The sequence below is a fragment of the Apteryx rowi genome, unplaced genomic scaffold (assembly GCF_003343035.1).
Source record: "Apteryx rowi isolate R43461 unplaced genomic scaffold, aptRow1 scaffold_21, whole genome shotgun sequence".
Taxonomy (NCBI): Eukaryota; Metazoa; Chordata; class Aves; order Apterygiformes; family Apterygidae; genus Apteryx; species Apteryx rowi.
In genome coordinates this window covers 1,950,510-1,978,491 of record NW_020448419.1, presented here as the reverse complement: position 1 = coordinate 1,978,491, position 27,982 = coordinate 1,950,510, and the positions used below count along the sequence as shown (strand labels likewise).

Below are 27,982 nucleotides of genomic sequence, written 5' to 3'. Positions count from 1 at the left end.
TAAAAAAAACCCCACACATTTCTTAAATCAGTAACATTTATTTCTGTTAAACCAAGACAAGATTTCAAAATTAATACAAGATAAAAATTCAAGGTGGTTGGCAAGGGAGGAAAATACTTAAAAGATAGACTGCACATCATATATATTACTCTCATATGCTCAAAACCATTTCTGAATAAAATATTACAATACTGGCACGCAAAACTGGCACTTTCCCTCATAACCAATCCAGTGGGATTTTCCCCCTTTGCCTAGTCAGTAGGTCTAAGAAAACTAAACACATACACATGCAGCCTGCAACTTTCATAGCACAGTTTACCTGTGGAATTTGGAACAATCCTCTATCAGAAGTCACAAAATTATGGCAAAACACTTTCTATTGCATTTTGTACCTGGTGGATTTTAAATACTTCCTCTTTCAGCAAACAACAATCAGTCTTTCAGTGTTTACTATAAATGCTTAGAACTGCATTACTACTTGCAAACAGACCTGAGGCATTAGTAAAGCCTTATTTATTTGATATAGGTTAAAGTATTCCTGCAAAGTTACCACTCCTGCCTCAAATCAAGGCCATTGAAATCCACAGTTTTGCCTGTTGGTTTCACTGGGCTCTGAATTTGCTATGGCATTGGACAAAACACATAATAAACAAAATTCATTTTTATTGTTTGAATACAAATCTTCCACCTTGAAAGCAGTATTTTCAAGTATTGCTATCCTTGTCTTCTAATGCCAATTAAAAAACCTCAAGAAACAAGACAAACAAAAAAGCCTGAATAGAGAGAAGAGTGCATTTCAAGGACGACCCCTCGCCCTGTACCCTCCCCTCCCGCCCCAAGATCTTGCTGACTTAATTCCAAACTCACAATTTATTGTACAGCTGAGGTCTGGAAAAAGTTTTCCCTGAGCGCTCTTTCTACCTGTTTCAAAAAGTCAGAACGTGTTTTCTTGAATTCAGCCATTATTATTGCCATTTTCTTTGCTTAGACATGATTTATTTTCTAGGCAAGTTATTTCATTTTGGTAGCCCTGGATTGTACGTATAGACAAACTTGTATTCTATTGCTCCAAACAAAAAACTTGAAAGTGCATCTGACTTCAAAACAGCATTATTCAGGCAGGTTTCAGAAAGTAACTAGAGCCAAAAAATCAGTATGCACAAATCCTCATATGATTCATCTCAATTAAAAGATGCAGAATTAATAACACATTTGCTACAAAATTTAGTGGCATGGCATCATTAAGAGATGGAAGTGCTTTGCCTCCTAAGGTCTGGACATTAGAAGGGAACAAGATACTGTATTGTGCAAGGAGTCAGCTATGAAATAGGAATCAGTATTTAATTTTCCATACAAGTAAAGTAAGTGTTTCATATGCAAGATGCAATAGTGCATCATCACTGCATTTAAATCATCTTTGGAGGTCTAGATCCCACCTGTTGCCCACCTTCACACAAATGAGAGCTGTGTAGGTATATGGAGGGAAGCCTCAAAACTGCATTAAAATTTTGCTCTAACTAGTCTAGGTGATAGGTAATTCCACTGACTTTAAATGCAAATCCCCAGAGGACTGACCTAAAAAGTGCCATTAAATACTATAGAAAATAAATATTGTAGGTGATTTGTGTTAACACTGCTGACTGTACTCAGAATTCAGTAGTCTTGCTTTTTTCCTTTTTAGTATTTCTAGCATACCAGAAGGCATATTTACGTCTTCCGCCATAAATAGTCTAATAATTTAACTTCGTAATTTATAAAATATTTTCTATGCAACTTAACACAATAGCCTAAAAAAATTAAATTTAAATTTAAGAAATAGTGTATTTACAATTAAAATAAGTACAGACCTCAATGGATTTGCATTCATTTATCGCACAAAATAATTTACATGGCTTAAATTAATAAATAAGTCACAGGAAAGCTTTCAGAGATATGTATTCTTCATATGTCAGAGTGCAGTACAGTTTCAGGAAGCAGTAATGTATTTTGGCTATATTTTCTTCATGAGTCCTTATGTTGGACGACCTTGACCAAAACGGGATTTTGACCTGGATTAAGAACACATAAGAAGCATATTTGTAGATTATTACTGCTAGAACTGTGTTGTTACTACTGTCAAGTCAGCTCTCTAGTTCAGTATTTGAAATTATTTTCATGTTAAAGTGTCTTCAAAAAGAAGAGAAAAAAATCTCACTCATATCTATTACTGATAAAGTTGCCTTTCTGCCAGGATACCTGTACCCACAAACTATATATTCATATAAAGAATTCAAAGAACTGTGACATCGAATACTTTCTTCTGAAATCACTAATTCTATAGAAGTAGTCACTTGCAATTCCGTGGACAGAGATGAGACCTGTGAGAAATTTCTCTGACAATATTTTTATGCATCTATCCCCTGCTTGAAAGTTTGTCAGCAACTCAATTATAAGCTTCAGCTCAAGAGACTCACCTACTGGCCAAATTATGATCAGTCCTAGGCTCTACAACTGCACAATGTGCCAGCTTCTCAGTAAATTTTTGTTTTTCCCTTTTAAGGTATAAGTGATTCATATGCAGTAATGTAGTAGTTCTTAAAAATTTTTTTTTTTTGGAAGGAGACCAAAGAACAGACGAAGGAATCTCAGCCGACACTTTTCCAGTTATTCAAAGTTTCACAAAAAATTATCTTGGAGTAACAGCCAACCTATCAGCTATAAAACATTTCATCCAGTGTGGGTACAAGGGTTTCATTCTCTTAGCTCTAGTGTAATTTGATAAAGGAAGCTTTTACATTATACATGGTTAACTGCTCAAAGGGATGCTGATGCAAAATGTGTTTGAAATGGGGCAAGCATGTTTAAAAAAAAAAAGAAAAAGAAAAAAAAAAGTCCATGTTCTGCTTTTTCCTTTCATTTTAAAATCTTACCTTGTGTTCTTCTCAGTGTTGTTTTGTCGTGCACTGACTTGTGCCGAGGCCTTTATCTGAGCTTCAAGCCTAGAATAAATGCCTCCTGCGTACTGCAATTCAGGAAATCAAGTTGTGAAATTATTCCAGTTTAATCAGTGACTTCTCATAGAAATCACGAGAACCTATAGCATACTTGGTTTCATTATTGCCACCCAGTACTGAAACCCTTCAAATCCATCCTATTTTCCATGTCAGGTTTTTAAAGGCAGTGAACTTCACAAATTATTTAAACTATAAAAAAAAAAACCAACAAAAAAACCACCCACACACACACCCCTATTTGGCTAAACACAGTTTTTAGTACAAAATGAAGCCTGATCAAATTTACTTTTTAAGATTAAGTGTTAAAAAGATGGTATTTTCATTTGTATTACGTATTTTTGTTACTAAGACTCACTTAAATTCTGTAAACACTACAATTTAACAAGACAAGCCTTACTTCTTTACTGTCTTTTGACTTGACTCGATCAAGGTCTCCCAGTCGCATTTTTATTAAGTGCCCTGTAATCTCAGACATTCTTCTCTGATCTATGAGAAGTAAGAAATAATATTTAGAACAAGTTTTTCTTGCTAGTGAAAACAAGAGACAAGAACATGTTAATGATATTCTATTTGCAAAAGTAGCTTTCTTTTCAGCTCATACAAGAATCTTGAATAACCTAGATCCGAGATCCTGATGCATAACCTAGCTTCAGCTGTATTCCCAGCAGATACCAGGATTAGCCTGATGCACTACACTGAGAACAAAATCTACAGGAATGCTTCTGAGGCAGTGGTTTTCAAAACAGCAAAAATGCACAAGAATCTCAGGAGAGACTAAGAAAAAGCAAAACAAAACAAAAAACCCCAGAACGATTATAATCCTGAATACTTTTAGTCAGAGACTGGGAAGGAGATGCAAATGAACATGTTTATCTGTGTTTATCTGCACACACAACAAATTGCACAGGGATGTGAGAAGCAAGTTATTAACATACCTGTGCGGCCAGCAGATGACAACACCAGCACTATCCCTATAATCTCTCTAGATTATATGCTGACATTTCAAATAAAGAATAAAAAACATCCTAACATACACTTATGATGGAATTTTCCTTTTTCCTCCTGCAAACCTGGAACTCCTTCCCAATATTTTTCTAGTCAGTGGACCCAAGACTGTCTGTCTATTTTTCATTCAAAGTGAATGTGAAGTGCGTGGCTTTAAATGGTGGATTATCTTTCATTTTCTAGCCACAAAGATTTTTTCTCCTGCAGAATACAGGAGATTGCTAATAAGTGCCAATCAAATCCTAAAGTAACATTTTCAGGAGTAGTTTCCAGCTGTGTGAATACTTTTCTACATTTTGGAAGAATCTGAAATCGCTGTGTGGTTTGGAAACAGCTGATACACTAACAATTAGTCTAGTAGAAGCCTATTCTCTACCAAATGAGAAGTAGCTACGCAAAATAAATTTTGTTATATCTAAAAGTAAATTCAACCTAAAAGTTTCTAAAGTAGTTGTATTTTAAGAGAAGTAGACATTTCTTATAGGAGAGAATAATTTTCTCTGTATAATGTTAATATTACAAAAGCTAAGCCCATGCAAAAACGGACCGTCTTCTCTTTGAGCATCTTGGTTGAATCTTAGTGATCTGGAGGCATCCCATTTGTTTTGCTGCATACTCACGCTGGTTAGGAAAAAAAAAAAAAGATGCATACAGAGTATTATCAGTAGCCATTTACAAAGAAGGTTGTACTACAATATGGTCTCAAGGACTTTGAAAATTACTTACATGAATGGAGATGCATCTCGGGAACTTGACTAAAGAAAGAAAAGTATATTCCTAAGTGTGTTTTAAGAGGAAGTCTAAAACTTAAGAGTATTCCTCATTATTCAGTCCAGAGGGGCTGGTTTCAAAACTCAAGATTTTACCTTGTCAGATGGCTTCTCCTTTTTCTGAACGCTAGGTGAAGAAACCACTTTCTTTGGGTGCTTGCAGAATTTCTTTAATTTCTCCTTTCTCCCTGCTAATTAATGCAATATCTAGTAACAAGCACAATCACAGATATCTGGAATCTCTGAACTACACAGCTATAAAAGGATTTTTTTCCCCTCTACTTCTTCACAAACAGTGTAATTGGACCGGATATTTTTCCTTTGTTAATGTTACAGGCATGTTAGTAACACTCACAGATTACTCAAACACTTTCCCATTAGAAGCATGCATGAACTGAAGTATATATTAAAAATGCAAAATGGTCACATGGAACTGCCCAAATTTCTGTTGTAAATTCAAAAGCAGGTGCACATACACACTACATCTCTGAGAACATTAATTCAATCAACAAGCTCAAAGGTCTTGGTGATGTCAAACCAAGCAAGTCAAAGGCAGACTACGATGTTTTCAGTTTTCAACTTCTTTTAGGAATTGGTGTACCCCAATCCCCTCGTGTCAGGACAAAAAGAACAAAGAACTGCCTCAGTTCAAGTGGCTCATTATTAGGGTGAAAGGGAGAAGCTGCTTTTTGGATTTCCATACTCCTAAACTCCTTATCATAAGAGAGAGAAAAAAAAAAAAAGTTTTATGGAGCTTATCTTCAATGCAGACAACTCTAGCCACATTCACTAGTCATCTCACTAAGTTATGAGATCAGAGGAATAGTATTCTGCAAACAAGCATGCAGAAAATATAGGCATGTAGCTACTGTATTTTCCTCCAACATTAATCTAGGAGAAAATTCTTAAGTTGCTTGATAGTCTTTCCTGTAAAATATGCCCTCACACCCTTGAGGGCATCTCAGCATCTGAATAGTTTCAACTTCCCTTGTTTGCCAGTGTTTTTTTGGCAGCACCAAGCAGCAGATTAGTCTCTATCTAAGCACAGACAAATCTAGAACTAAAATTCAAATAATGTTATTTTTGATTTTAAAAATTCTAGTTTAAAGTTTGCTTACAGAAGAATTCTGCTGCCTTGCCTTGAATCCCTGTATCTAAATTCCAGGGAGATTTACTACAGAGATGGCTGTAGTTGTACCTGGTTTCCTGCACACTTCTTCTTCGTCCCCCACTTCATCTTCCGTGACCTCAGAGCCAGTGGTATACTCCTCTTCTTCAGATAACAACGACTGCTGTTTCTAACAGATGGGAGGAGAGTGCCACAGATAAGTGTGCCTTGATCCTGTTAAATGATATGTTAAATCTGTCCTAAGGATCTCTCTCCAAATCTAGCTTCGTATCTGAGTGAGGTAACCGTGTGTAAAGTTAGGTCTGAGAACACGATTCTCAAATATCGAAAAAGTAATTTCAGATCTTTGCTTAAAATGTTATGATAAATATTTTTATTTATGTTTCCTCAGGCTGGTCAAACATCAGAAGAGGTTGCCCAGAGAGGCTGTAGAATCTCCATCCTCAGAAATATTCAAAACTTGACTGGAAATAAACTTGAGCAATGTTGATACACCTTTAAAATTGAATCCAACTTTGAAGTTGGCCCTGCTTTGAGTGTGGGGGGATTGTACAAGATGACCTCCAGATTATTAGATGATTCTATGTTTAGTATCCAATGTACTATTTGCTATATAATTTTTAATTACTAAAAAAATTCACATTATGGTAGCAAGTATCTGAGTTAGCCACATAATTATAGAGCTGAACTGCTGCTCTCTCTAGCATTTGAATATAAAAATAGTTAGTAAACCAAATGTCACTCTATGCTGCTCGAAGAATGACTCCCTATCCTCTGCATTTGCCCTCAACCCTGATAAAGCTTTTTGCGATAAAGGTGTAAGTGTGCTTTAATTGACTTGTTGCTTTCCAGCACCAACAACATGAAAGAACCGTAAAATGTTAACCAGCAGATGGAATGATCAGCAATTCTTTCTGATGGTTTTAGGTGCTCAGTTTGACACAGTTTAAAAAAAAAAAGTTCAACTTAAAGTGCTTAGGACATGAAGCATCTCAGACAAGTCATGAAAAAGACAGACACTTAAAAATAATATTTTGAACATTTACATCTCTGCCAGCTTAATGAACTATGAAGAACTGATGCACGCACTGCAGGTCTATTGTTTGTTGTCATTTGTAAGAATGTTTAAAAGGAATATTTCATCTTTATTCAGGCCAAAGTAGCACTTCATGCATACTTTATGATTCCTTGAAAGTTCTTCACTGTACTACAAACTCCAAATTAAAGCAAAAGTAAGAAAATCTTTTCCTACAAATTAATTAGAAAATAAGAAAAAAAAAAATCAAAGTTAATTATCTGCCAGTACAGAAAAGCAAATATTTAAATTATGAACAAAACATTTTACTAACCAGCTGCAAAGTCCAGCTCTTCAGAGAAAGAAACTGCAGCCAGGAAAAGGGAAAGAGGTATATGTTAGAGAACTAATAATAATTAAAAGAAAAAATAGGTGAGTGCAATTCTCAAAATAGGAGTGGTATGCTGTAGTACAGCAATATATACTGTAGCCCCTAGAAAGCTTACTCTCATCTTTGACTTCACATTTTGGTGGAATGAAGAAGCACAAACAGGTTGTGAACTACTATTCCATTAAATGCAGTGAATTCAGAATCACGTTCTAATTTGCCCAACCTCAGCACTAAAGATACTCATGGATTTTTTTTTTTTTAATTAAAAAAAGCAGACGGGGAGGAGCAAGTGTTGGGCACCAAATTATGTTAGAGTTTATATTGAATAGACTCCAGCATCTGTAGCAGAAGCTTCTGGTGCTCTGTGTAAAATTCTCATGGAGCCAGCAGCATCCTGCTGCTGTCAGGATTGCTGAGTTACTGAAGTGAAGCTCCACAACGGGTGCAGAACTTTGTAAACTTATCTCTACATGAAGGATCTCTTTAAAGCAGAGGTAGTTTTACAAACACTCTACTTCAACTTGACTTAGAAAGCAACTCTGATGATTTGGCATATACATAGTAAAACAAACATCATAGCACTGGAAAATAGGATCTTTTGCACCTGGAAAAGAAGAGATTACTGCTCTTCATTTATGGGTTTACAAGAGCCACTAGATATACTCAGACACATTAGCAGACAAACCAAAGAAGGCAATTATTTAAATAATATTCACCACCTGATGTATTCTGGAGTACGACTGGGTCCTTAAACACCACCAGTTTACAAATGGTCTGTAAAGCACAGACATATGGAGAATTGCTTCTGTTTTACAAAGCCTATCAGAAATATTTCTGTAAAAGTTTTGCCTTCTCAACAGACATTTTGTACCCAGACTAGTCAATGCTATCCCACAGTGCTCAGTTGTGTGCTTGTTCCTTTAGCAATGCGTATACACAAAGTTGTCTAATGAATTCTTCAAAGTATCTCTGTAAGAATCTTCATTATCAGGAAGAAGGGGAAAAAAGTTAGCAGTCACTCACAGCATTGATTTCTCCTGTTTTGGGGCCCCACGGCATATTTGGTTCTAACAGCACATCACATTCAATACCTTTTTCATCACAGAGTCCAATACCAGAATCACTTGAAGAGGTGAAAAAAAAAAAAAAAAAAAAGGTTTTTTTATTTCATAACTTTACAATCAGGCTCTCTTTACTCATGATAAAAAGACCCCCCCGTTAGCCACATAACTAGTATTTTGATAACAATGCATTAAAATATAAAGATAGGAGTGAATAGTTATGGAGGTTGAATGACTAAATGCCTGTTTGAAGTGTAAAAAGGTAAAAATACTTGCTCTTCTCTTCCCAATTTCCAATTAAACAATCATAAAATCAAGTACCTTCTAAAAATCCCATATGTTGCACATTTCAAAATGGGGAAGTCAAATGTAATGTACACACAGGTAAAATGTCAAAGGCTAAGTTACTTCAGAACAATGTTCTTACCTATTTTCATCCTTAGTGAAAGGAACAACAACAACATCTCTGTGATGAAGCAGATCATTCAGTATTTTAGTAGTCCGAGATTGCAAAACATCCCCATCTTCATCTCCTGAAGGTAAACCAACCACGTGATCCCTCACTTTACAGCCCTGTCATACATATACACATAAAGAAATCAGATACATGAACTAATGAGAAGAACTGAGTCCAGCAAGCATGATAACGAAAGCTCAACTTAGAAACTTCTGGTCTCTATAATTGGAAGCTTTTTCAAGACAGAAACTACAGATGAGCTTTTGATTAAAGAGGTGGAACTGATTCTGTATTTGTTGAAGTTAATGGGAACTTCTAGAAACAGACATCCTGAGAAGCAAAGCGGAGTCCACTAGGTAGGAATAACAATTTTTACAGAACTGTTTCATATCCAATTTTAGCATTAAATGTGGTGAAGCTGTAAGGTGACAAAAGGGAATGGACTAACGTCCCTTGCTTGTACGGACAGCTTACACTGCACACACTATGACAGGAAGTGAAAAACAGCTTTACGACATGAGCACAGCACCCTTTCCCTCTCCAGTCCCACACCCCGCTCTGCCTGCCAGGGAACGCCTGCCGCACTGGGGTGATCCCAGAAGGGTTCACCGCAGCAGGAGAACGGCCGAGGTCAGAATCCTCATCCTGCACTGCTTTGAGACACTGCAGCAACGCACAGTCCTCTTTTTGCAAAAGATCTATTTTCCTAAACCCGTCCCCTCCCATGTCTTATGCTCTTTTAAAAGTGAACTATTAATGAAGTACCTTTGGGAGGGTTGTAGGATCAAATCGAAGTACTTTTTGGTTACAACAGGGATATATTCCTGTCCCAGTGGAACCCAGAGCACTTGCTACACCTGGATAAAGAACTGGCTGCGAATGGTACTGGCAATGGGAGAATTCAGTACACAGGAAAGACTACATTATAATAAGAAGAGAGATGAGAGGTGAGATTACCGATGGAAGTCAAAATTTTGCAGTATAAAGACTATATATCAGCTTTATTACTATCACACACCAAAAGCTGCAAAAACTCAAGAAAACTCCCCCCCAGTCACCACCTTTCTTAAGGCAGAAAGCCTTGATGTCACTCATTAAAACCTGAGTGCTCAGAGAATAGCCATTCTAATTTAAGCATGTTTTGCTCTAAGCAGTCAGAAAATAAAGGAAAGGGAAAGTGATGGGAAAGGAGTATTTCGAAGTCATGAACCACAGCTTCTGTAATTTCCATAATGCAAGTAATTGTCTCCTAATCAAAAAAGAAAAATCACAAAGCCAGCTGGTATCAAAACCAATTAGCTAAATGGAGGGGATAAATATGTTTTCCATACTCTTTTAGTCCCTGACGCAGCCCCCAAAACTCACCCAAGAAAAGACAAACAGACAAGCAAGTAAAAGTGAAAATATACTAACTTGGTTACACCTTGAGCAGGCCAACCAATTGACAGTCCCCCAGAGGCGCCAATAAACATCTCGCCAAGATTTTAATTCCTCATGAAGACCAATTAAATACTCATGGACTTCCCAGGTTTTATCTCTGAAAAAGCACAAGGTCAGGTTATGCACAGAATCCTAAAGCAGTTTTGATCCTGCCACCAGAAAGGTGAGGTGGAGAAACAGCAAAGCAATACATCTTCCACTGGTGAAAATCCTACAGAAGAGTTTACAATAACAAGGGTAGTGTGGGACAAATGAAATGAAATTCAGATGATGACAAAACATCCTAAACTTAGTAATAACAACACATTACAGCTTGCTTCATTTCAAACTCCATATACTGCAACTTGTAAACTAAGATAAATATCAAGCTTTACGGAAATCAGGAGAACCATAAAACAAAGGAAAACTCAATACACAAACTAAAAGAAAACAAAATATGCATGTGTGAACAAATTCAATGATACTGCATTTTTCTGCCCTTAGAAGAATACTACCGTATAACAGACGTGAAATACTGCCATTCTATTTTATTTATTTTAAAATGCAACATAGTATGTTTCTATGTATCTGCAATGCAACAGCAATTCTGAAAAATGTTAGTATCTTTTCTTGATGATTATATGCATTTGAGGTTTCTGTTTCTAAAACTAGGAGTGTGTATTATGGACTTTGTTCCTTCCTAGTGATAAAACAGCACACCTCTTTTGAATTCAAAAGACAATATGCATCCAGCACTGATGCATTTTATTCTTGGAAAGAGCAGATACCGTTTTCCCCACAATTTTAAGTCCTGGCCTGAACAGCTTTTTACTATGTAGGTGCCTAGTCTAGTCTAAGGGGACAAAAACTCCTATGGGAACTTCTAGGTACCATTAGACATCTAGTGCATACAAATCCACTTTTAAACAACTATACCATTAAAGACAGGCTTGTATTAGATCATAAGCCTGGATTCATTAGTGGCCAGTGTCACCTAGTCTAAGGAATGGGTAAATGGATTCTATCCAGAAAAGCAGCCACAAGTACCAGAAGACAAATACTCAAAAGATTACGCAGATTCTAATCAACTTTGAGAACCTGTACATATATGCGCTAGGAATTATGTAGCAGCTATGTGCACTCAGCCCACTTGACGTAATACAATTAAAGAATTTTAATTGGCTTATCACCAACGATCCTAATACGTCAGGACAGGGTCACAGATTCAATTCTACTTAGACTGTTAGGCAGGACTTGCTCCACACCTTAGTATTATCTCCCAACAGTAATTCCAAGTTGACATGTATTATCTTGGGAGCTGACACTGAATTGTGTTTCGGTTGTTCTGAATCGAATAGATCCAATGAGAAAGTCTTGCTGTTACTAATTTCCTTAAAAGGGGAGGGTGGGAGGAAGGGAGGGAACTGCAGCTTGTCAGGCATTGGTCTTCATTCAGAAGGGAATGCACTGTACAGAAACATGGCTCAACCAGACATAAATCAATATAACATTTGTGCCAAATCAATCAGGCATACAGAGAGAACAGGGCTTGGAAACACCTCTGACAAATACTTTAAAACAATAAAAAAAAAAACTGGTAAAAGTTTATTCATAGTAATTTTTAAGCAGGATGAATATCTGATGTGACAGCGTCAAGTCAGTCCAGAATAAAATCTTTAGCATTTCTTTGTTGGCAGAGACAGATCAACCCTTCCCTAACAAACCTTGTGGAAATGCAGCCTTTAATTCAATTTGTCATTGGCTACATATAAAAAACCCTTTGATGAAACAATTAGCTGAGTATTTTCTACTTAAAGCAGCGCAACCCAAAACAGCACTCCCAGTGATCTCAGATGTAGCTTTTCCATATTGCAGCAGCAGTGGCACTGCTAAATGAATTTCAGAAGTACAACCATAATCTCCCATTTGTTGTTTTTGCTAGGGAATATATTAAAAAAAAAGTTGTTGAGATGATGATTTATACTGCTCTATGCCTATCTATGACTCAATTTTGTAACGTGAATATGTTAACTCCTAAACATGTAGTATTTTGTAAAATCACCCAACATCATATAATTGATGAAATATATTTAATATACATATTACCTTATATGAACATAGACGATATTCCCATGTTGATCTATGTTGATTTTTCCCGGTACACAAGGAATTCGTCTTTCTGTTTCTTTAGTTAGCAGCTTTTTACATAAACAACATCTAGATTAAAAAAAAAAGACACAAAACTCTGGAGTAAGAGCAAGACTGTGAAATACAGAGGCTATCTGTGTAACTGAAGTAGTTAAAAAAAAAATTACCACACCTGTATAACGTTGCTGCATTTCCCCGAGAATCTGGATTTAGGTACTCTGGATCAAAGAGTCTCTCAATCTTCTTGCAGAAAAGTTTACTATTAATGACAGCAACACAGCTTACCCATTAGAAAAAGACCTGAAAATTGCTTTATGTATAATGAGACTAATAATAATATTCTGATGATATGTTAAGTTGTCACTTTTCTTTCAATATCTAGCTTTTAATGTGATTTTCCTTTAAGATAATGTTTGTGGCATACATGTAAGAAATGCCCATATAATTGGACTTGTCTGGGGTTGGAATTTACTCATTGAGGAGTGTGAACTTTTTTTTTTCTTTATGGAGGACCTAATGGGACTTTAAATGCTTTTGCTAAGCCATTCATTAAACCGTCTCTGTCATGTTCCCCTATATGGCACAGGGCCTTCTTCTTGCCCAACCTCAATTTCCCTCACAACACACAACTCTGCACACGCAGAGCATTTGCCTATCTAAACTGGCAGCTTCAGCCTCATTTGCAGATGCAATGCAGTGCTGTTTGGGTAACTGTTTCCTAACCTTACTTTAAAAAAAGGATTTCTTTCCTCACGTCTTTATAAGCGGTGATAATATTACAGATAAAACCTTACATCCACTGAGTCGGTCATGGAATTCCTACCTTTATAAAGCATGTTCTTCAATGTACACTCCGTATGGTTAATTTTTTTCCCTCTATTACATCCTTTGTTTGCTATCTAAACTCACAGCTTCTACTTGATTAAAACACTTTTTACTACTGAATGCTTTTGTGAAGCCATATTTAACTTTTAGAACTAAACTGGTAATGTTTTCATTCCTGCCAATTAAAATATTTTCCTACTTTCATCTTGCTTGCCTGTAAGTCTGCCTACTATTAATTGACCCTTATCTTGATATTAACTAACCTAGAGTCCTTATGTACGCTGTTTAAATAATATTCCATGACAGCTATTCAGCCTTCTGGCCATCCTAAATTCTATGCCCAAACATCACAGTTTGCAGGCTGCTGAAACCAAACTGTTCTCTGTGAATTAGGAGCATGCCACCCCATTAAAGATTCCTTTCCCTAATCCTGGCCTCCATGCGAGGATTCATGAATAATTTATCCATGTCACACTCCTACTGTGGTCTTTCTTTTTGCTTGTCTTCTATAAAAAGCTCTTTCCTTTGGCTCAAAATGTTAATATAAATTTCTGAAGTCACTTCATGATATTCTGTGTTAAAGATACATTATATAAAAGTATAAATTGTATTTATTACTCTAGACTCCATAGTGTCTTAGCTGTTCCCAGAAATGATCCAGAAGCGCTATAGTATTTCAGTGGTATATTATATTGCAAAAAGTTACCTCTTAAATTTATCTCTTTTGTCCTTCACCTCTTCCACTTCACTGTGTGTGAAGAGATCAGCAATTCGTGTAACAAGATTAGCATTGATGCAATTCATGTTACATGGCGTGGCTACAATGGCATTCATATTTTCATGGCAATAATTAATACATTTTTCTACCTATAAAAAGCAGAAATATTAAAAATAATTTAAAAGAATTCTAGACTAAGCTATCGCAGATGAATTGCTTCAAGCTTTCTTTTTTTAAAGTGTGTGGTGTTTTGCAAAACTAGTTCAGTTCAACTCAAAAATAAAAAGCAAGCTTAAGATTTGTCTAACTGCGACCCTGCATTAATGAGACTCTTAATTTGTTTGTGTTCTCCTCCAAAAGGTCTCTACAGCCTGGGAAACAGCTCCAGAAACATTTCATCTTCAACAAGCGGTATCTTCCAATTACTTGTAATGAAGAAGCACAGGACACATTATACATGGTATCGCATAGATCTCAACTTTAACAGCTAACCTTACTGTGTATTTCACTGCAGGTCACCCCAGTGACAGAACTTTTGACAAACATTTTAACAAACAAGTCAATAGTCGCTATTTCCACAGAGGTGAAGGATATAAAAAGGTATTCACCAATACAATACTTTTTTTTTTTTTTAAATAAAACCTATCAGAAGTCAGATACCAAGGTTATTTAGATGAATCATCAGAAGACAAATCCAAGAGCCCACTATCACATTTAAAAGCAACTTATTCTACAAATTTTATATTGCCCTCATTGAGATTCTGCAAATATTAGATTACCGCTTTGAGTGAAAAGGTGGCAAAAATCTCAAAACATCTTCATTATATAAAACAGATGCAATGGCTGATGCAACAGTCAAAGCATAACAAACAAGCTGTTAGACACCTAGTGATTAGCTGTGCCCTTATGGCACAGAATCTTTCTTTTTTAATACTTACTAATGAATCCATCTTCAAAAACTCAGAAGAAATAAGAATTGATATGACATTTGCTGGTTCTAGAAAACAACAAAAGGAGTGTTTTTACATGAATTCTGATAATTTCACATCACCTCCCTCCCTCTGCATATTTAGCACATGTTGTAAGCATTATTTTACCAGTCAACCTATCATTCCATCTTCCAACACGCAGAAGACTTCCAACCTTATGAAACAGATGTCTGGTTCCATATACAAAGACACTGTATTATTCTTACAGTCATTTTCTTGCCCAGGTTCTCAGTTTTTGTTAGCAAATGAACTAGAATGATCTTGTTCAATTGTTTAATTATGCTTCTAGCTGATTTTTCTTTTTTCTTTACCATTTAGGTGGCCAGAGCAAAACTATATCAAACTGGACTATATAAAAGCTGGAAAAGGTAACTTCATAGGGATAAAATGACACAACAACCATAGAACAAGCTAACTTCCATCCCTAGCCACCATACCCAGCTGAAATTTTGCTCAACATAACCTGCAATGCAAAGGTTTTTAGGACTCTCTTACCTTGTTCTGTTTATATTTTAAAAGATGATAACAAAGGATCATAAAAAGATTTAAAAAAAAAAAATCGGATCCCAAACTATATTAGACCTTTTTTACCACTTCAGCTATCAGGATGTTTCCTTAAAACTGTCAGTGTTGACAGATCAGATTTCTGCTATAATGACCACATAATTTTCTGCTGCAATCCCTTTTTAATGAATGAAAACTTTCTGGGTGTTGCACTGAAAAAAGAGACTGGGGCTGAATCGTACCAAAACCACTAATTTTCCATTAGTTTGAGATTTTAGTCTGAAGTACATATCATAATGAACCTGCCACAAATGATCAAGACACTGTCTTTTACCTAAAGTGGGCATTTCATAAGCTTCAGATTCTTTAGTGTTCCTTTTAACATATCTTATCAACCAGTCAAAGATGTGAACGTCACAGTGCACTGAAATGTCCACCTCTTCCCAGCGTTGGGCATCCACTGACAGATATTCAGCAAAGTATTTCATTTCTGAAATCAAAAGGTCTCGAGGACAAACGAAATCTTCTTTGAGGTTTTTTGCTTCATCACACACATGGATCACCATATTTGGCCTCAATTAAAAAGAAAGAAAGCCACAAAACGAGTTAGGACCCTAAGCCAATAAGAATGCCAAAATTGATTAATGAAAATTTCATCTCCAAAACTGCATCAAACATTGCAATATTGACATCACTAACAGTTTTTTCTTAACAGAAGGAAAACAAATTGCACAGTTATTAACAGTAAGGGCCTACTGTCAGATGCTAGTGGAAAAGCACACATTTGCATATACTCAGACAGATAATCGAAATGTGATTTAATGGTTAAGGGACTGGAGAAAGAACAGTTATAACTCTAGTCCCCAATTTGTCTCCAGTTTGTTATGGAATACTGTTAAAACATCACATAAATGATTTGCTCTCCCTGTTTTACTTCCTTGAAAAAAGCATGCATATACACACACACTCACATCTGCCCACCCACCCCTAACTTACTGAGGTACCAAGGACATTAACTAGTATACTATAGCAATTTTCATCTGTGGAAATTAAAATTGCTTTACTGTATATTAAAATGCCTATTTCTTAAGAAAAGGTCAAAGTTAGAATCAGTAAAATCTATCTCTACAAAAAGAGGGTTACCATTAGGTTTGAATCAAACACATCATGCTGTAAGTATCTCTATAGTAAGATGCACTGGTGATGCACACGGCTATTTGAATTGGTAGTAAAATTTTTATTTGCACTTTTCACTTACAGATTTCCTTTTCTTCTTCTAGACTAATAGGACAATTCTACGTTCACAGAACATAACTTTGTTTTTTTAATTAACTGTTAGTGAGCATCAATCTTGTTTTATTCCTTTTTAACGATCACACTGTGTTTCCCACCACAGCAGTGATTGATCATTCAGAAGAGAACTATCTACGGCTTCAGAAGTAACCTATCACTACTGCACATAAGAAATTCTCAAACCAATCCCTAGTATTTCTGTAGCAACATTAGGTTTAGGATATTCACAGCTGTGTTCTTTGTGACAGGAAAAAGTTCAGAGCACTTTAAACAGCTTTCAAAACTAGAGAGATAGCTACTTTACTGACAAACCTTCCAGCGAGCTCACATTTCAAATGACAGTCCAGTTACTTTTTTGGTTAATAATCAAAAAAAAATTTGGAAATTTAAAATACTTAGTCAAAAATAAGCTGCCTCACTGAGATTTTCAGCAAATTTTCTTGCTCCTGGCCTAAGACTAGTTCTACAATCATTAGTAATAGCAGTACTAAAGGACAAGATGTATTTGTCACCCTGGCTTCAGAAAACCAATACACAAACTGTGGACACATGCATTTCCACTACCATTCTTATTTTTAATCAGAATCAGGGGAAACAATATAAAAATACATGTGAAATATAAACATTTGGAAAACTACCAAAAATTCTTTAGACTTCATTCATATTTATTAATAAAGCTAGAAAAACTGTTAACTGGTTCTGCCTTGAACAAGGAGAATGACTATCTGACCTTCTTGCATCCCTTTTAGTGGTGCTGTCTATTATTCTGGGATTCCTCCAAATGAGTGCTCTGTCAGCTATATAATCCTGTAGGCAAAAACCACAAACATCATCTTACCCCTGACTTCCATCAGTGCCTTCCCCACCTTTATGCACAGGACCTTTCTCAGATTCTGAAGAACAATTCCTTGCGGAGGTTGTGCTGGACCTTCCTTAAATGTAAGGAAAAAAGGCTTCATTAGAACAACAGGGACTGACCTTTTGCTCTTCAGCATCTTGGAGCACAAGTGAAGCACAGCTCTCATACTGGGGCAATGTTACATGATTAGCAGCAAGATCTGGGCTACCATAAGAGCTAGCAGAAAATCCAAGCCATGTACCAGAAACTCAGATCAGCAGCATTGCTGGAGTGCCCAGACACTTAGCTGCAAATCTAGATCAGTTCCATCTCAATATAGAGCCAAGAGATTTATGCAGTCTTCAACATTTTCCTCTGGGAATGCAATCTACTCCTTTAGCTCCCCTTTTCTTCTTCGTGGGATGTGGGTCTTAAGACTTTCAATCACATGAAGGCTTCTGTTTTCGGTAAGCTTTGCCACCAGAATATAATCACTTGAGACTAACTCAGCTTCTTATCCATAAATTGTTAGCTGTGGAAGTATGTTGCTTACAAGCTGAAGCACAGAAGTCTCTACAGATGTACTTTTCCTAAATTTCTCAAACACACGGCTTAAAGCAGCAAATTGAATAAGACAACGCTCAAAAAAGCAGTCAGATTCTTTTAGTCCCAAATCTATACAGCACAGCTTATTCCGGGAATAAAGGACAACTGAGCTTTAGTTCAAATAGGCTCTCTTCACAGCTGGACACAAAACCCAGTGAAGACAGGAGAGGTCTGGTCACCCATCCAAATGAGTTCTGGATCAAGAGTTAAGAAAATCCTAAGATTCGGATACTGAACAACTCTTTCTACAGTGATGAATGGATCACTGCAATCTGAAACTTCCAATAATCTTGCTTATAACTCAGAAATGTCATTATCTTTTCAAAATAATAGAAGGGCACATATCTGGCTTCCATTGATAAACACACCTAAGGTCATGATTTTCAACTATTACTCCCTACTCTCAGATTTCTAGGAGAAGTGTTCCAGAAGAATCCTCTCCCTAAAGGAAGAAGCTGTACTCTTTAAGAGAGACCTTCTCATCTTATGGCTGACTTTCTTATCTTACAGCTGACTGACATCAAAAACCATCTGGAAGCTCTATACTGTTCAGAACACAGCAGTTGCACCTTTCAGGACAGTGAAGTTAACACACTAGTGGAAGAAGCAGCAAAACCTTCTCTAAAGATAAAACCTATGGCCATGCACAGGTGGGCCTTAGTAAGGCCATAATCAAGGAAAGACAGCTAATATTAGGGGAAAGTTTATTGGACAGACACTAGAAGAACCTTGGAAGAGGCTAGGTCAGCCACAGCCTTCAGGGCAGCCATTCCACTGCAGACAGATGACCCATACTGGTAGAAATACAGCCAAGGTGTGGGCCCTGGATTTTTAATGCAATGCAAGATGAATATTTTAAGTAAAGGCCTGCGGAAAAAATGACACTGAAAAGTTCTGTTTGCAAATGTTAAGAAATTTATTTTGGACACAGTGAAGTTCTTTATGAAAGAAAAGGAAATAACGTTGAGAAGAATATGCAATACAGCCAAATTAACAGGGACATCTGAACTTTACCTCACATTTCTTCCAATCATTTTTTTCAAGCTTTTAGATGGCTCAACTTCCGAAAGTTAATAACAGAAATACCTTGGGTAAAAGCCCACCCTACGCTTATGCACTGCCATAATATGCATTTAGAAGGACTTAACAACAGTTTGCCTTATAGGTAGCATCCAGTTTAATAAGCTTTTACCACTCAGCCAAAACCAAAATCCAGTTCAAAATGAATTGAGTCCAATTGCTTTTTCTTGGGGATACTCATGTCTACAAACAAATCCAAACAGGCCCCAAATTCTTGATCCTAAAATAAGGCGATGTGAATAAATTCACTAGGAAGTAATTAATTAAAGAAAAAATATTCATTTACAAATAGGCTTTTCTCAAATTCTCAGTTCTGAAATATCTGAGTATTTCCCAAGTATTAAGAAGGTGTGTTCACTACAATCCAGTAGAAAGAGATTGTATTACCCTAATCTTAACATATTAAGAAATTACACAAACATGAGAAATCATTTATCCCAAGTCACAAGAAAAATGTGTTGGAAAGACAGGAACAAAGGAAATCTCAGGCTAAGATCTTGCACTAGGGAACATTAGAGTACTTAACTGCATTAATACTTTTTACATATATCAAATTGTTAAAAAGAAAGCACGCACTAATTATCTAAAGAATTCTATAAGCAGAGTTAGCTTGTTAACTGCCTACTGGGAAGCTACTAATAGCAAGAAGTTAACTATTTATTTAACTTAATATACATAGCAAGTACATAATTGAAAGCTGATAGCACTTGATAGCTGATAAACTCTATATACAGTTTTCAAATATTGTCTCTTTATTAGACTTTTAAAAAACATTATATTCACTGCCCAGCAAGGCAAGCTATTTTTTATCCTGCAAAAAGAACAGTGATCAGAAAGCTGCAACGCTGAGAAAGACAACATAACAGAGAAAATTCTGTTGGCTTAAACCTTCACTATCATCTCAATGGGTAACACAGAAATCATTTACTCATTACTGGAATGAAGCAAATTTCTCATGCAACACAACTGGCAAGTTTCCCAACGTGTAGAAGATACCTTTATTTACAATGAAAACCAGAGAATAACTATTGCACTATTGTTTTAATAAAACTTCTTACAGGAGAGGTACTTAAGGTGGTGTTACCAATATTTTTCCTTTTCAGTCACAGCACAAATCATTAGGACTAGTCCTCTTCTATCAAAGTATTATTGGGCCACATAATTGACCAAGACTCATTATATATCAATACAAGAATATCTTGCATCAAAACGTAACTAGTTTATGCTCAAATTCCCATGTAGCCATCTAGCCATTGAGACAACTGCAGGGCCTTTTGCTGGGAAAGAGGAGGCTGACCTCGAGGAACCACCGTCTCAGCTTTCAGCCATTCAACACAAAAACTTTCTACTTATCTTAATAACACAGCTTGACGTGACTGTAAGTGTTGGAGGTTTACACAGTGCAACATCAGGGACACAAAACAGAAGAATAATCCTCATCCCTCCCAAACAGAAGGATTTAGCATAAACTTCAGCATAACATGCCTTTTGGAACAACAAACTTAAAAAACCCAAACATTGATTCTTAATCTAAATGAACTGAAAGTGGCTTCTTATATGCATTATATGTGTGCTTAACTTTTCTTTTTCAAAGACAAAGAAGTACCATTCCTGGGTGGACTTAGCACTCAAGACAGAAAAGCATGCACATATTGATTATAATCAAAGTCAATATATTTCAGAATTACTGAAAACATACCAGTTATAGTAATGGAATTCTGCCCAATGGGAGGCTCCTGAAACTCGGTCTGTGTATCAAGCAAGGAGGATTTGATGTACGTAGCTAAAGTTTCCACAGGACTCCCACCAGCAGCCATTAGGGGATTATACTGGTTGTCAACAGGTGAACTTCCACTGCTTTTTAGTTCATCAAACCTTTTTGCACACTGTCACAAGATTAAGCAATAGGACAATGAAGTAGTAGCTTTCAGTACATTTTAAAATAACTGTGATTTTTGATGCAGATATATTTCATTGTATTGTATCAGTATGATGAAACTGTTCATTTGCAAAAGATTAAACTTACAAGGCTTCTTATATAATTAGGGGCATCAGGAAAGAACAAAAACACACAGTAAAATAAATCAGATTTGCCATGATTAAACACTCTGACAGAAAGAAGAAAAACAGATAAGATGGAACCTGTTTCAATCTTTATTTTAGGCCTGATCTTCCAAAGGGTCAGCTTTGAGGAGAGTTTCAAATTATTATTATTATTTTTTTTAACTAGTTGCTTTACCATTAACATTGTCAAATATTAGTAAAAGCAGCTATATTAATTGGCTCATAATTATTGTTTCTTTTACTTTACAATTTCCACTCTGGACAAAAGGGACTGGTGATTTCCAATGCAGTTCTATTACCTTTCCTTTCCTTGTTTTGATGAACTAAAAAGTACTTACATCTTGTCAATTTGTACCTACACAATGACAATCACGGGCTTGATTCTGCAGACTCCTACACACAACTAGCTTTACACATACAAGCTAATCTACCAAACTCCAGGGATAATCCTCCTGTGATACAACACTCTGGCTCTATACAAGCTGCTATCTCTTATCATTATTTATTCAGATTTAGCTAACTGACATATTGCTGCATGTCACCTTCTCTTTTGGTAGAGGCATACGCAGTGACAGCCTTTTGATATTAATGCAGTGTCTCAAGTTTTTAACAATGCCACTTCACAAGATTCAACAGACACATGAAAGCACAGGTCTCACTTCACTTAGCTGCCTTAAAGAGGGACTCCACATACTTAAGACACTTCGTTCTTTTAAAACACAGTAACCAGACATGTACTAATCAACCATACTATCTTTATATAAGGAGAAAGCTGACGGATTCTTTTATAATTATTTTATTTGCTCAAGGTTGTACAGTACTCTATCCAAACTGGAAGTTGAACAGCAGTGACCACAAAAAATATATTTATATGTTAAACCCTTTGCCAAGCACTTTTTTCAGCTTGCAAGGCAGTAACATTCCACATAAGCTCCTGCTCCCAAACAATCACTTATGTTCTAAGTACAAGGTCACAGTGAAGCCCACTAGCAATGCTACAAATGTGAGCTGACACATTTGATTAAGTTTGCAAGAAAATACAGACTATTGGCTTGTTTTTTCCAGCTTCACTGAATCACAAGGGCAAAAGCCATTTTCTCTCTTAGCTCAAAAGCATTTAAGAGAACATAAATTATCTTCTCTTGGTTTACTTCACCTCAGAACCCAAAAATCCAAAACTGTTAAAAAAAAAAAAAAGCAAAAAAAAAGGCAGTTCATCATGAAATTCAGCAATCCAGAAAGATTAAGTGTACAGAGGTGGCAAGTTCTTCCAAAACCTATTCCAGAGAAAGAGTAAGCCACTTCTTGCAGGACCAAGCAAGAGGCAACTGCATGACTTTATTATCTAGTGGAGGTCTATAACTTTTACTTCCTCAGAATTGTATTGAACGTAATGCCAATCAAAGGAAATTATTAGGTTTGCTAGTAAAGTATACTACAATCTGCATGAAGTTAATGGGTACTGTCATCATGAAAGTCTTAACTATGTAATTTGAAACATATTAGTGCAATTATTCTTTTATTTTTCAATTCTACTTTTCAATTTTTATTAAAATAAAATTTTCCAGTAGTTTTTAGTCTTATTCTATACTAGTTCTGAAGAAATACATTGTGTTCTTATTTCAAAACTTTAACATTCAGATTTTGTACAAACAAAATATACTTTTTCAATCTACTGCTCATTTAACACTTTTAGCTCTTTATAGTTTAAATTATTTTACAAAAAAAAAAAATCCTTAACTTCCATTTCCCTCCCTCCCAAAACAAAAGAAGCAAAAGAAGATAGAGTACTGCGTATAGCATGCAGATTCTTTTTTAGTAAATTCACCTCTTTGGATGTAAATCCTGGAACTAGCCTTGCCACACTGTCCCAGTTGATAGGTTGAGGAACACCAATTAGGGAACACAGGATCATATCCAAAACCATTTGGTTGTTGTCATATGGAAAGTTATTGTTTTCTGAAAATCCACGACTCATCTTTGGTTACTAAAGCCTAGAAAAGAAAATGTTATTAGAACGTACACACAGAGATGTACGCACTTAAATAATGCTCAGATTTCAGAGTAACTGAATAATTTGTTAAAGCTTAATGCATGTTAATTGTAGCACTCTAAGTTACTACGGGAAATATTTACTACAGCATTGCAGCCAAGTACCAATGCTATAAGGTTTGTATCTGACACGCTTCTGCATCCTCAGATTTCATGGGNGATGTGCAGAACACACCAAAAAAAATAAGAGCAGCAAGTACTAATATTTCTTTGAGTTGTTTCTTCACAAAAGAACAGAGGGAAAAAAAATTGATTTGCCTATAAACTTGTAGGGTTAAAAAAAAAAACAAAACTACACACCCACGCAAACGTGAAGGTTTTCTTGCACACTAAATGCAGTTTGACTTAACAAAATCTAGAAAAAAAACTATTCCTGAATGAGAAGGCAAAACATTGTTGTCAGTCTTCCTTTCCCTAAAGTCTGAAGCAAAGAGCAGGTCAGTGCAAGACAACTAAGAAAAAAAAGGTGCAATCACAGGAACCATTAATTCCAGCTCCACAAGTTTAGAAGAGAAGCTGATCACCTCTTTGAAGAGCACATCAATAGGTAAGACTACTAGATAAAACTTGAATCAAAGGCAGTAGATTCAACAAGCAGTATCTGTAAGGCGTGCTGATGAGATTCATTATCAATGCAAAAAAACCCCAAAACATTGCATAAAAGACCATGCAGTAACAACCTAATCCAACAAAAACTTGAACAGGTCCTTTTTCTGGAGTACTTACTTGCTTGTACGCATACCAACTAGACAATAATTCTGTTTACTCACCCCTGTGGCTCTGACAAGCATGTGCTGGCAAACATGCAGTTTTATCATCCCAAGTGTCAGTCACATACTTCTGCCAGAAGTTTCCACCTCTACAGCTGATGCAACTAAACAGAACACGTGCCCATTCCTCCACCACTGGACATCGCAATCCAATATATTAGCGTGAAACCATTTTAATTTGTAATTTAAAAATAATACCCACTCTAGTTAAGAGAGCAGTATGAAGTATGCCAACTTGTATTGGGCCATATTTGCTCTGGAGGTTAAAACTGCTGAAAGAAGGGCTGAACTAGCAACCAAAGCCTCTACCTCTAACTCCATCAAAGCATTTGGATACTTAGAGCTAGACCCTGGGAAAGAAATACATGTGAACGGTTGTTGATCAGTTGCTAAATACCTGGTAACTGAAGAACTCTCCTGGGATGTGGAAGTATAAATTTTAATCCCTTCACACAAAGAGGGAATGGAAAATATAATATCCATCTCTCAGTCAAGTCCTTGAATCCAGGGGTGGTAATCACTTTCACAAACTGCCCAACAGCAGTAAGCTGGAGGATTTGCTAGGAATCGGTGTTCTAAATGTTTAGGATGATATACTAGCACACCTACCTTCCCCCTTTGCAGTTTTGAAAGAGAACTATTGAGTGTCTGCTTCCAGGAGGGACTCGCACCACTGAGTCCTCCAGTGCAAAAAGGGGCTTCCTACAATCTCTGAATAAGCTGCCTAAGTTACAAGAGGGAAAAATGATTTAAATATACTTCTCTGTTCCCCAGACTTTCTACTGCTCAACTGTAGTCTCTTCTTGCTCAGCATATTTGTTTTGCAAACCTCACTCAATTATACATGAGCCAACTCAGGGCACCCAGTTCAGAGCAATCAATGTTACTTTGGAGCCAGGAAGCATGAAACCTGGATGTCTTTCAACTGTCATCCTGAAGACCTGACTTTTGAATTGTCCCAAAGCATTCATAATTTCCATTTACTAAGGATTTTCAGGGCTGAGAAGCCTCATTCTTCCAGTTTCACGTCAAACAACAGACAACAAAGCATGCAGAACAGTAGTAAACACTAAAAATCCAGCACTCCTAATTTGAAAAAAAAACATTTAGTTTCTTATTATCAATTTTATGTATACCACCAGGGAACAGAGTCAAAGTTCAAAGTACTCGCTTAGCATATGCTGGTAGAAAAGTGCAAGCATTTATCAAGACTTTCAGGCAATGCACAGGCAAGATCTTAATGAGGACTTGCATTGGGAAAGCACTTGGGATCTTTCTCAAAGTACCTTAAACAGACCACATAAATAATGAGACCTAAAATTCACATGTAAAATTTTGACTTTTAATGTATAAAACAAGGATTATAGAGAATTTCAGGGAAAACATACTTGGATATTAGCAAATTTAACCGACCACTAGTTACTAAAAGGATATGACATGTATTTGTTTCTTTTGCCTCACCCTCTTTTCATGCGGCTAAAAGAAAAGACTCTTAAAATATATAACATAGCACTGGTTTTGCTTCAGATTGTAAAAGCCATTCTAGTTTTTCTTGGTTTTTTATTTTTATTAGTAGAAACAGAAGTCACAATAGCAAATAACTTTTTATCCTCTCAGAAGAGCAGCTGAATGAAACTATCAGAAAAAAAAACAAAAAACAAATCCAATAAGGTTCAAATAAGGTTTCATATATTCATGGGAGATCTTTAAGTGTTCTGCTTTGCACTTAAAAGCTTCATTTTAGAAAGACAAGTCAAATGGATAAAAGTCGCAGCATTTGAGCAATTCTATCTAAATGAAATTGGCTGCAAAATGTGTCAAATAGCCAGTTTTGAAGTCAAAGGTACTTCATGGACAACATGAGCCCAAACTTTACAACTAAGAAAGATGCCACAGGGAGTTAGTAAAGGTAGATTAGTTCCCACATTCATTGAGTCATTAGCACTTATTCTGATAATCCTGCCAAGTGCGTCGCTGTGGTAATTCTGTGGTGGAGACTTCTCTCCATCGGTGCACAGACAGAGGTCAGTATCAATTCAGTTTAAGCCACTGGGTATCTACCATGTCTGCTATGAAAAGGAATCACGAGGCCAGAATAGGTCAGCACCAGTGGCAAAACTGAGTGGTTAGGAGATACGAAGACCACTTCTTGTGGTATCTTAAATGTGTGTAGCAAGTGGTTTAGAAATATGCTTGAATGAGATGAGCAAATGATCATGTACTAATATCCTCTGAGCTCAAGACATAAAATATACTTAATGAAAATAAAATTATTAGTGGTGGTGTTACTTTATAAATCCCCATCTTAAAGCTTAGTTCTATGATATGATCACACTGGGTAATCAGTCAAAGAAAAAAAGAAAAGCAATTATTTTGCAATAACTAAATTTATAATTTAATGAAGAAAAATACCACAGCAGATTTTAAGCACTTTACTGGTAACAAATTTATGCATACATCAGCACTGTGGACTATGAAGCAACCCAAACATGCAAAGATGACAGGTACTCTAAAATGTAATGATACCTTCAGGGAGAATAAAGACTTTGTTGCTCAAATATTTTTTTATCCACTTATTCTGTACATTAAAACACAGTTACTTATAGAATCACTACTGCAAAGATGAATGAAGGAGCATACTTATTGCAAGTATATAGATTCAAGTCTTTTTATTTACTTCTATTTTGGAAATAGCACAGAACTCTCCCCTTTGTGTCTTTAGATCTGATGTTTAATATTGGTCTTTTCTCCTTTAGGAAAGGTTGTAAGAAGTATAGTTAAAAACATGCAAGACTATCTCTCATGCAAGAATGTGCACACCATAAGAACTGCAATGTAAGGCCAATAATAAATCTGACTGCTAGAGAGGTAACAACATCAGATTCTCTCCAGTTTGTTTCTCTAACGAAAGCTCAACTTGACCTTTTCCTCAAACCAAGGAAATTGGGAAAAATGTTTCAGAATTGTTTAATTTTGATCAATTCATTATATATTCACAGTGTAGAAAAATAAATGACAGTTTTAACAATTTTTATCAGCACTTAAAACTCTAAATTAAGCAGCACAAAATATTCCCATTGCTTTTAAAATATTTCATAATAACAGTGATTTAAATAAAGCATTAATCCATTATGCAGAAAGTTGGTTTATGTTATTGAAGTGCTGCACCTGGTTTAAGAGTGGTATTTTTAAGAAAAGCACAGACACGATCTAAACCGAGGATTTACTATTCCCGTGCACCTGCAGAACCTATGGAAAGGAAAGATGCTGGGATGGGCACGATGCTTCACACAGAATCCTTAAATGCAATGTAGCGATGGTGCAGAATGGAAAGCGGGGTGGGGGAAGGAGAAACTTTGACCATAGTTTGCTCGCATACTAGTTAAGATAACATCAAAGTAAGGTATGCTTTAATAATAATCTAAAAAAACATTTTTTTTTTAGGCAAGATCGTGCAAGGGCAAGCACCCTCCCCACCACGCATCACCCTGGTGGGGAGCCCCCCCCCACCGGACCCTATGACAGCAGGGTCCTCGGCAGCCACCCCAACGCTCCCCAACGGAGAGGTCCCACCGCAGCTTTCAGGGACCGCTCCCGCAGCGAGGGGAGGGAAGCAGAAAGGGAACCCCCCCGCCAACGCTCCCAGGGAGGCAGGAGGCAGGCGGGGGGGCGCCGCGGCGGGGCAGGTTACCTGGCGGGCTCCCAGGCGACGGGTCGGTGGGCGCAGAGCGTGGCTCTGCCAACGGCTCCGCCAACGGCTCCTCCTCGAGGCGCAACGGCCGCTCCCTGAGGAGGCGAGCGCCGCGCCGGGCGCCTCACGGAGCCCGCGGCGGAGAGCCCGGGCCGGGCCCGGCC

General features: G+C 36.7%; 1 protein-coding gene across 2 annotated transcripts; it reads right to left on the bottom strand.

The window, feature by feature from the left end:
* Positions 1-47: 47 nt before the first annotated feature.
* On the bottom strand, positions 48-27,900 carry KIAA1841 (KIAA1841 ortholog). 2 transcript variants are annotated; one of them, XM_026064178.1, is made up of 21 exons: positions 27,819-27,900; positions 23,134-23,299; positions 20,941-21,127; positions 17,556-17,649; positions 15,759-15,997; positions 14,870-14,928; positions 13,920-14,080; positions 12,561-12,647; positions 12,347-12,457; positions 10,235-10,358; positions 9,587-9,739; positions 8,792-8,937; positions 8,327-8,426; positions 7,247-7,279; positions 5,967-6,066; positions 4,865-4,959; positions 4,725-4,753; positions 4,546-4,619; positions 3,391-3,479; positions 2,910-3,001; positions 48-2,048 (listed from the first exon to the last, which is right to left on the bottom strand). In XM_026064178.1, the coding sequence occupies exons 2-21, from the start codon at positions 23,281-23,283 to the stop codon at positions 2,012-2,014; spliced, it is 2,160 nt and encodes a 719-aa protein (XP_025919963.1). In that variant the 5' UTR covers positions 23,284-23,299; positions 27,819-27,900; the 3' UTR covers positions 48-2,011. The 2 variants fall into 2 exon arrangements, with proteins under 2 accessions (XP_025919963.1, XP_025919964.1); XM_026064179.1 differs by lacking the exons at positions 48-2,048; positions 2,910-3,001; positions 3,391-3,479; positions 4,546-4,619; positions 4,725-4,753 and having other exon boundaries at positions 4,910-5,473.
* Between the last annotated feature and the right edge of the window lie 82 nt (positions 27,901-27,982).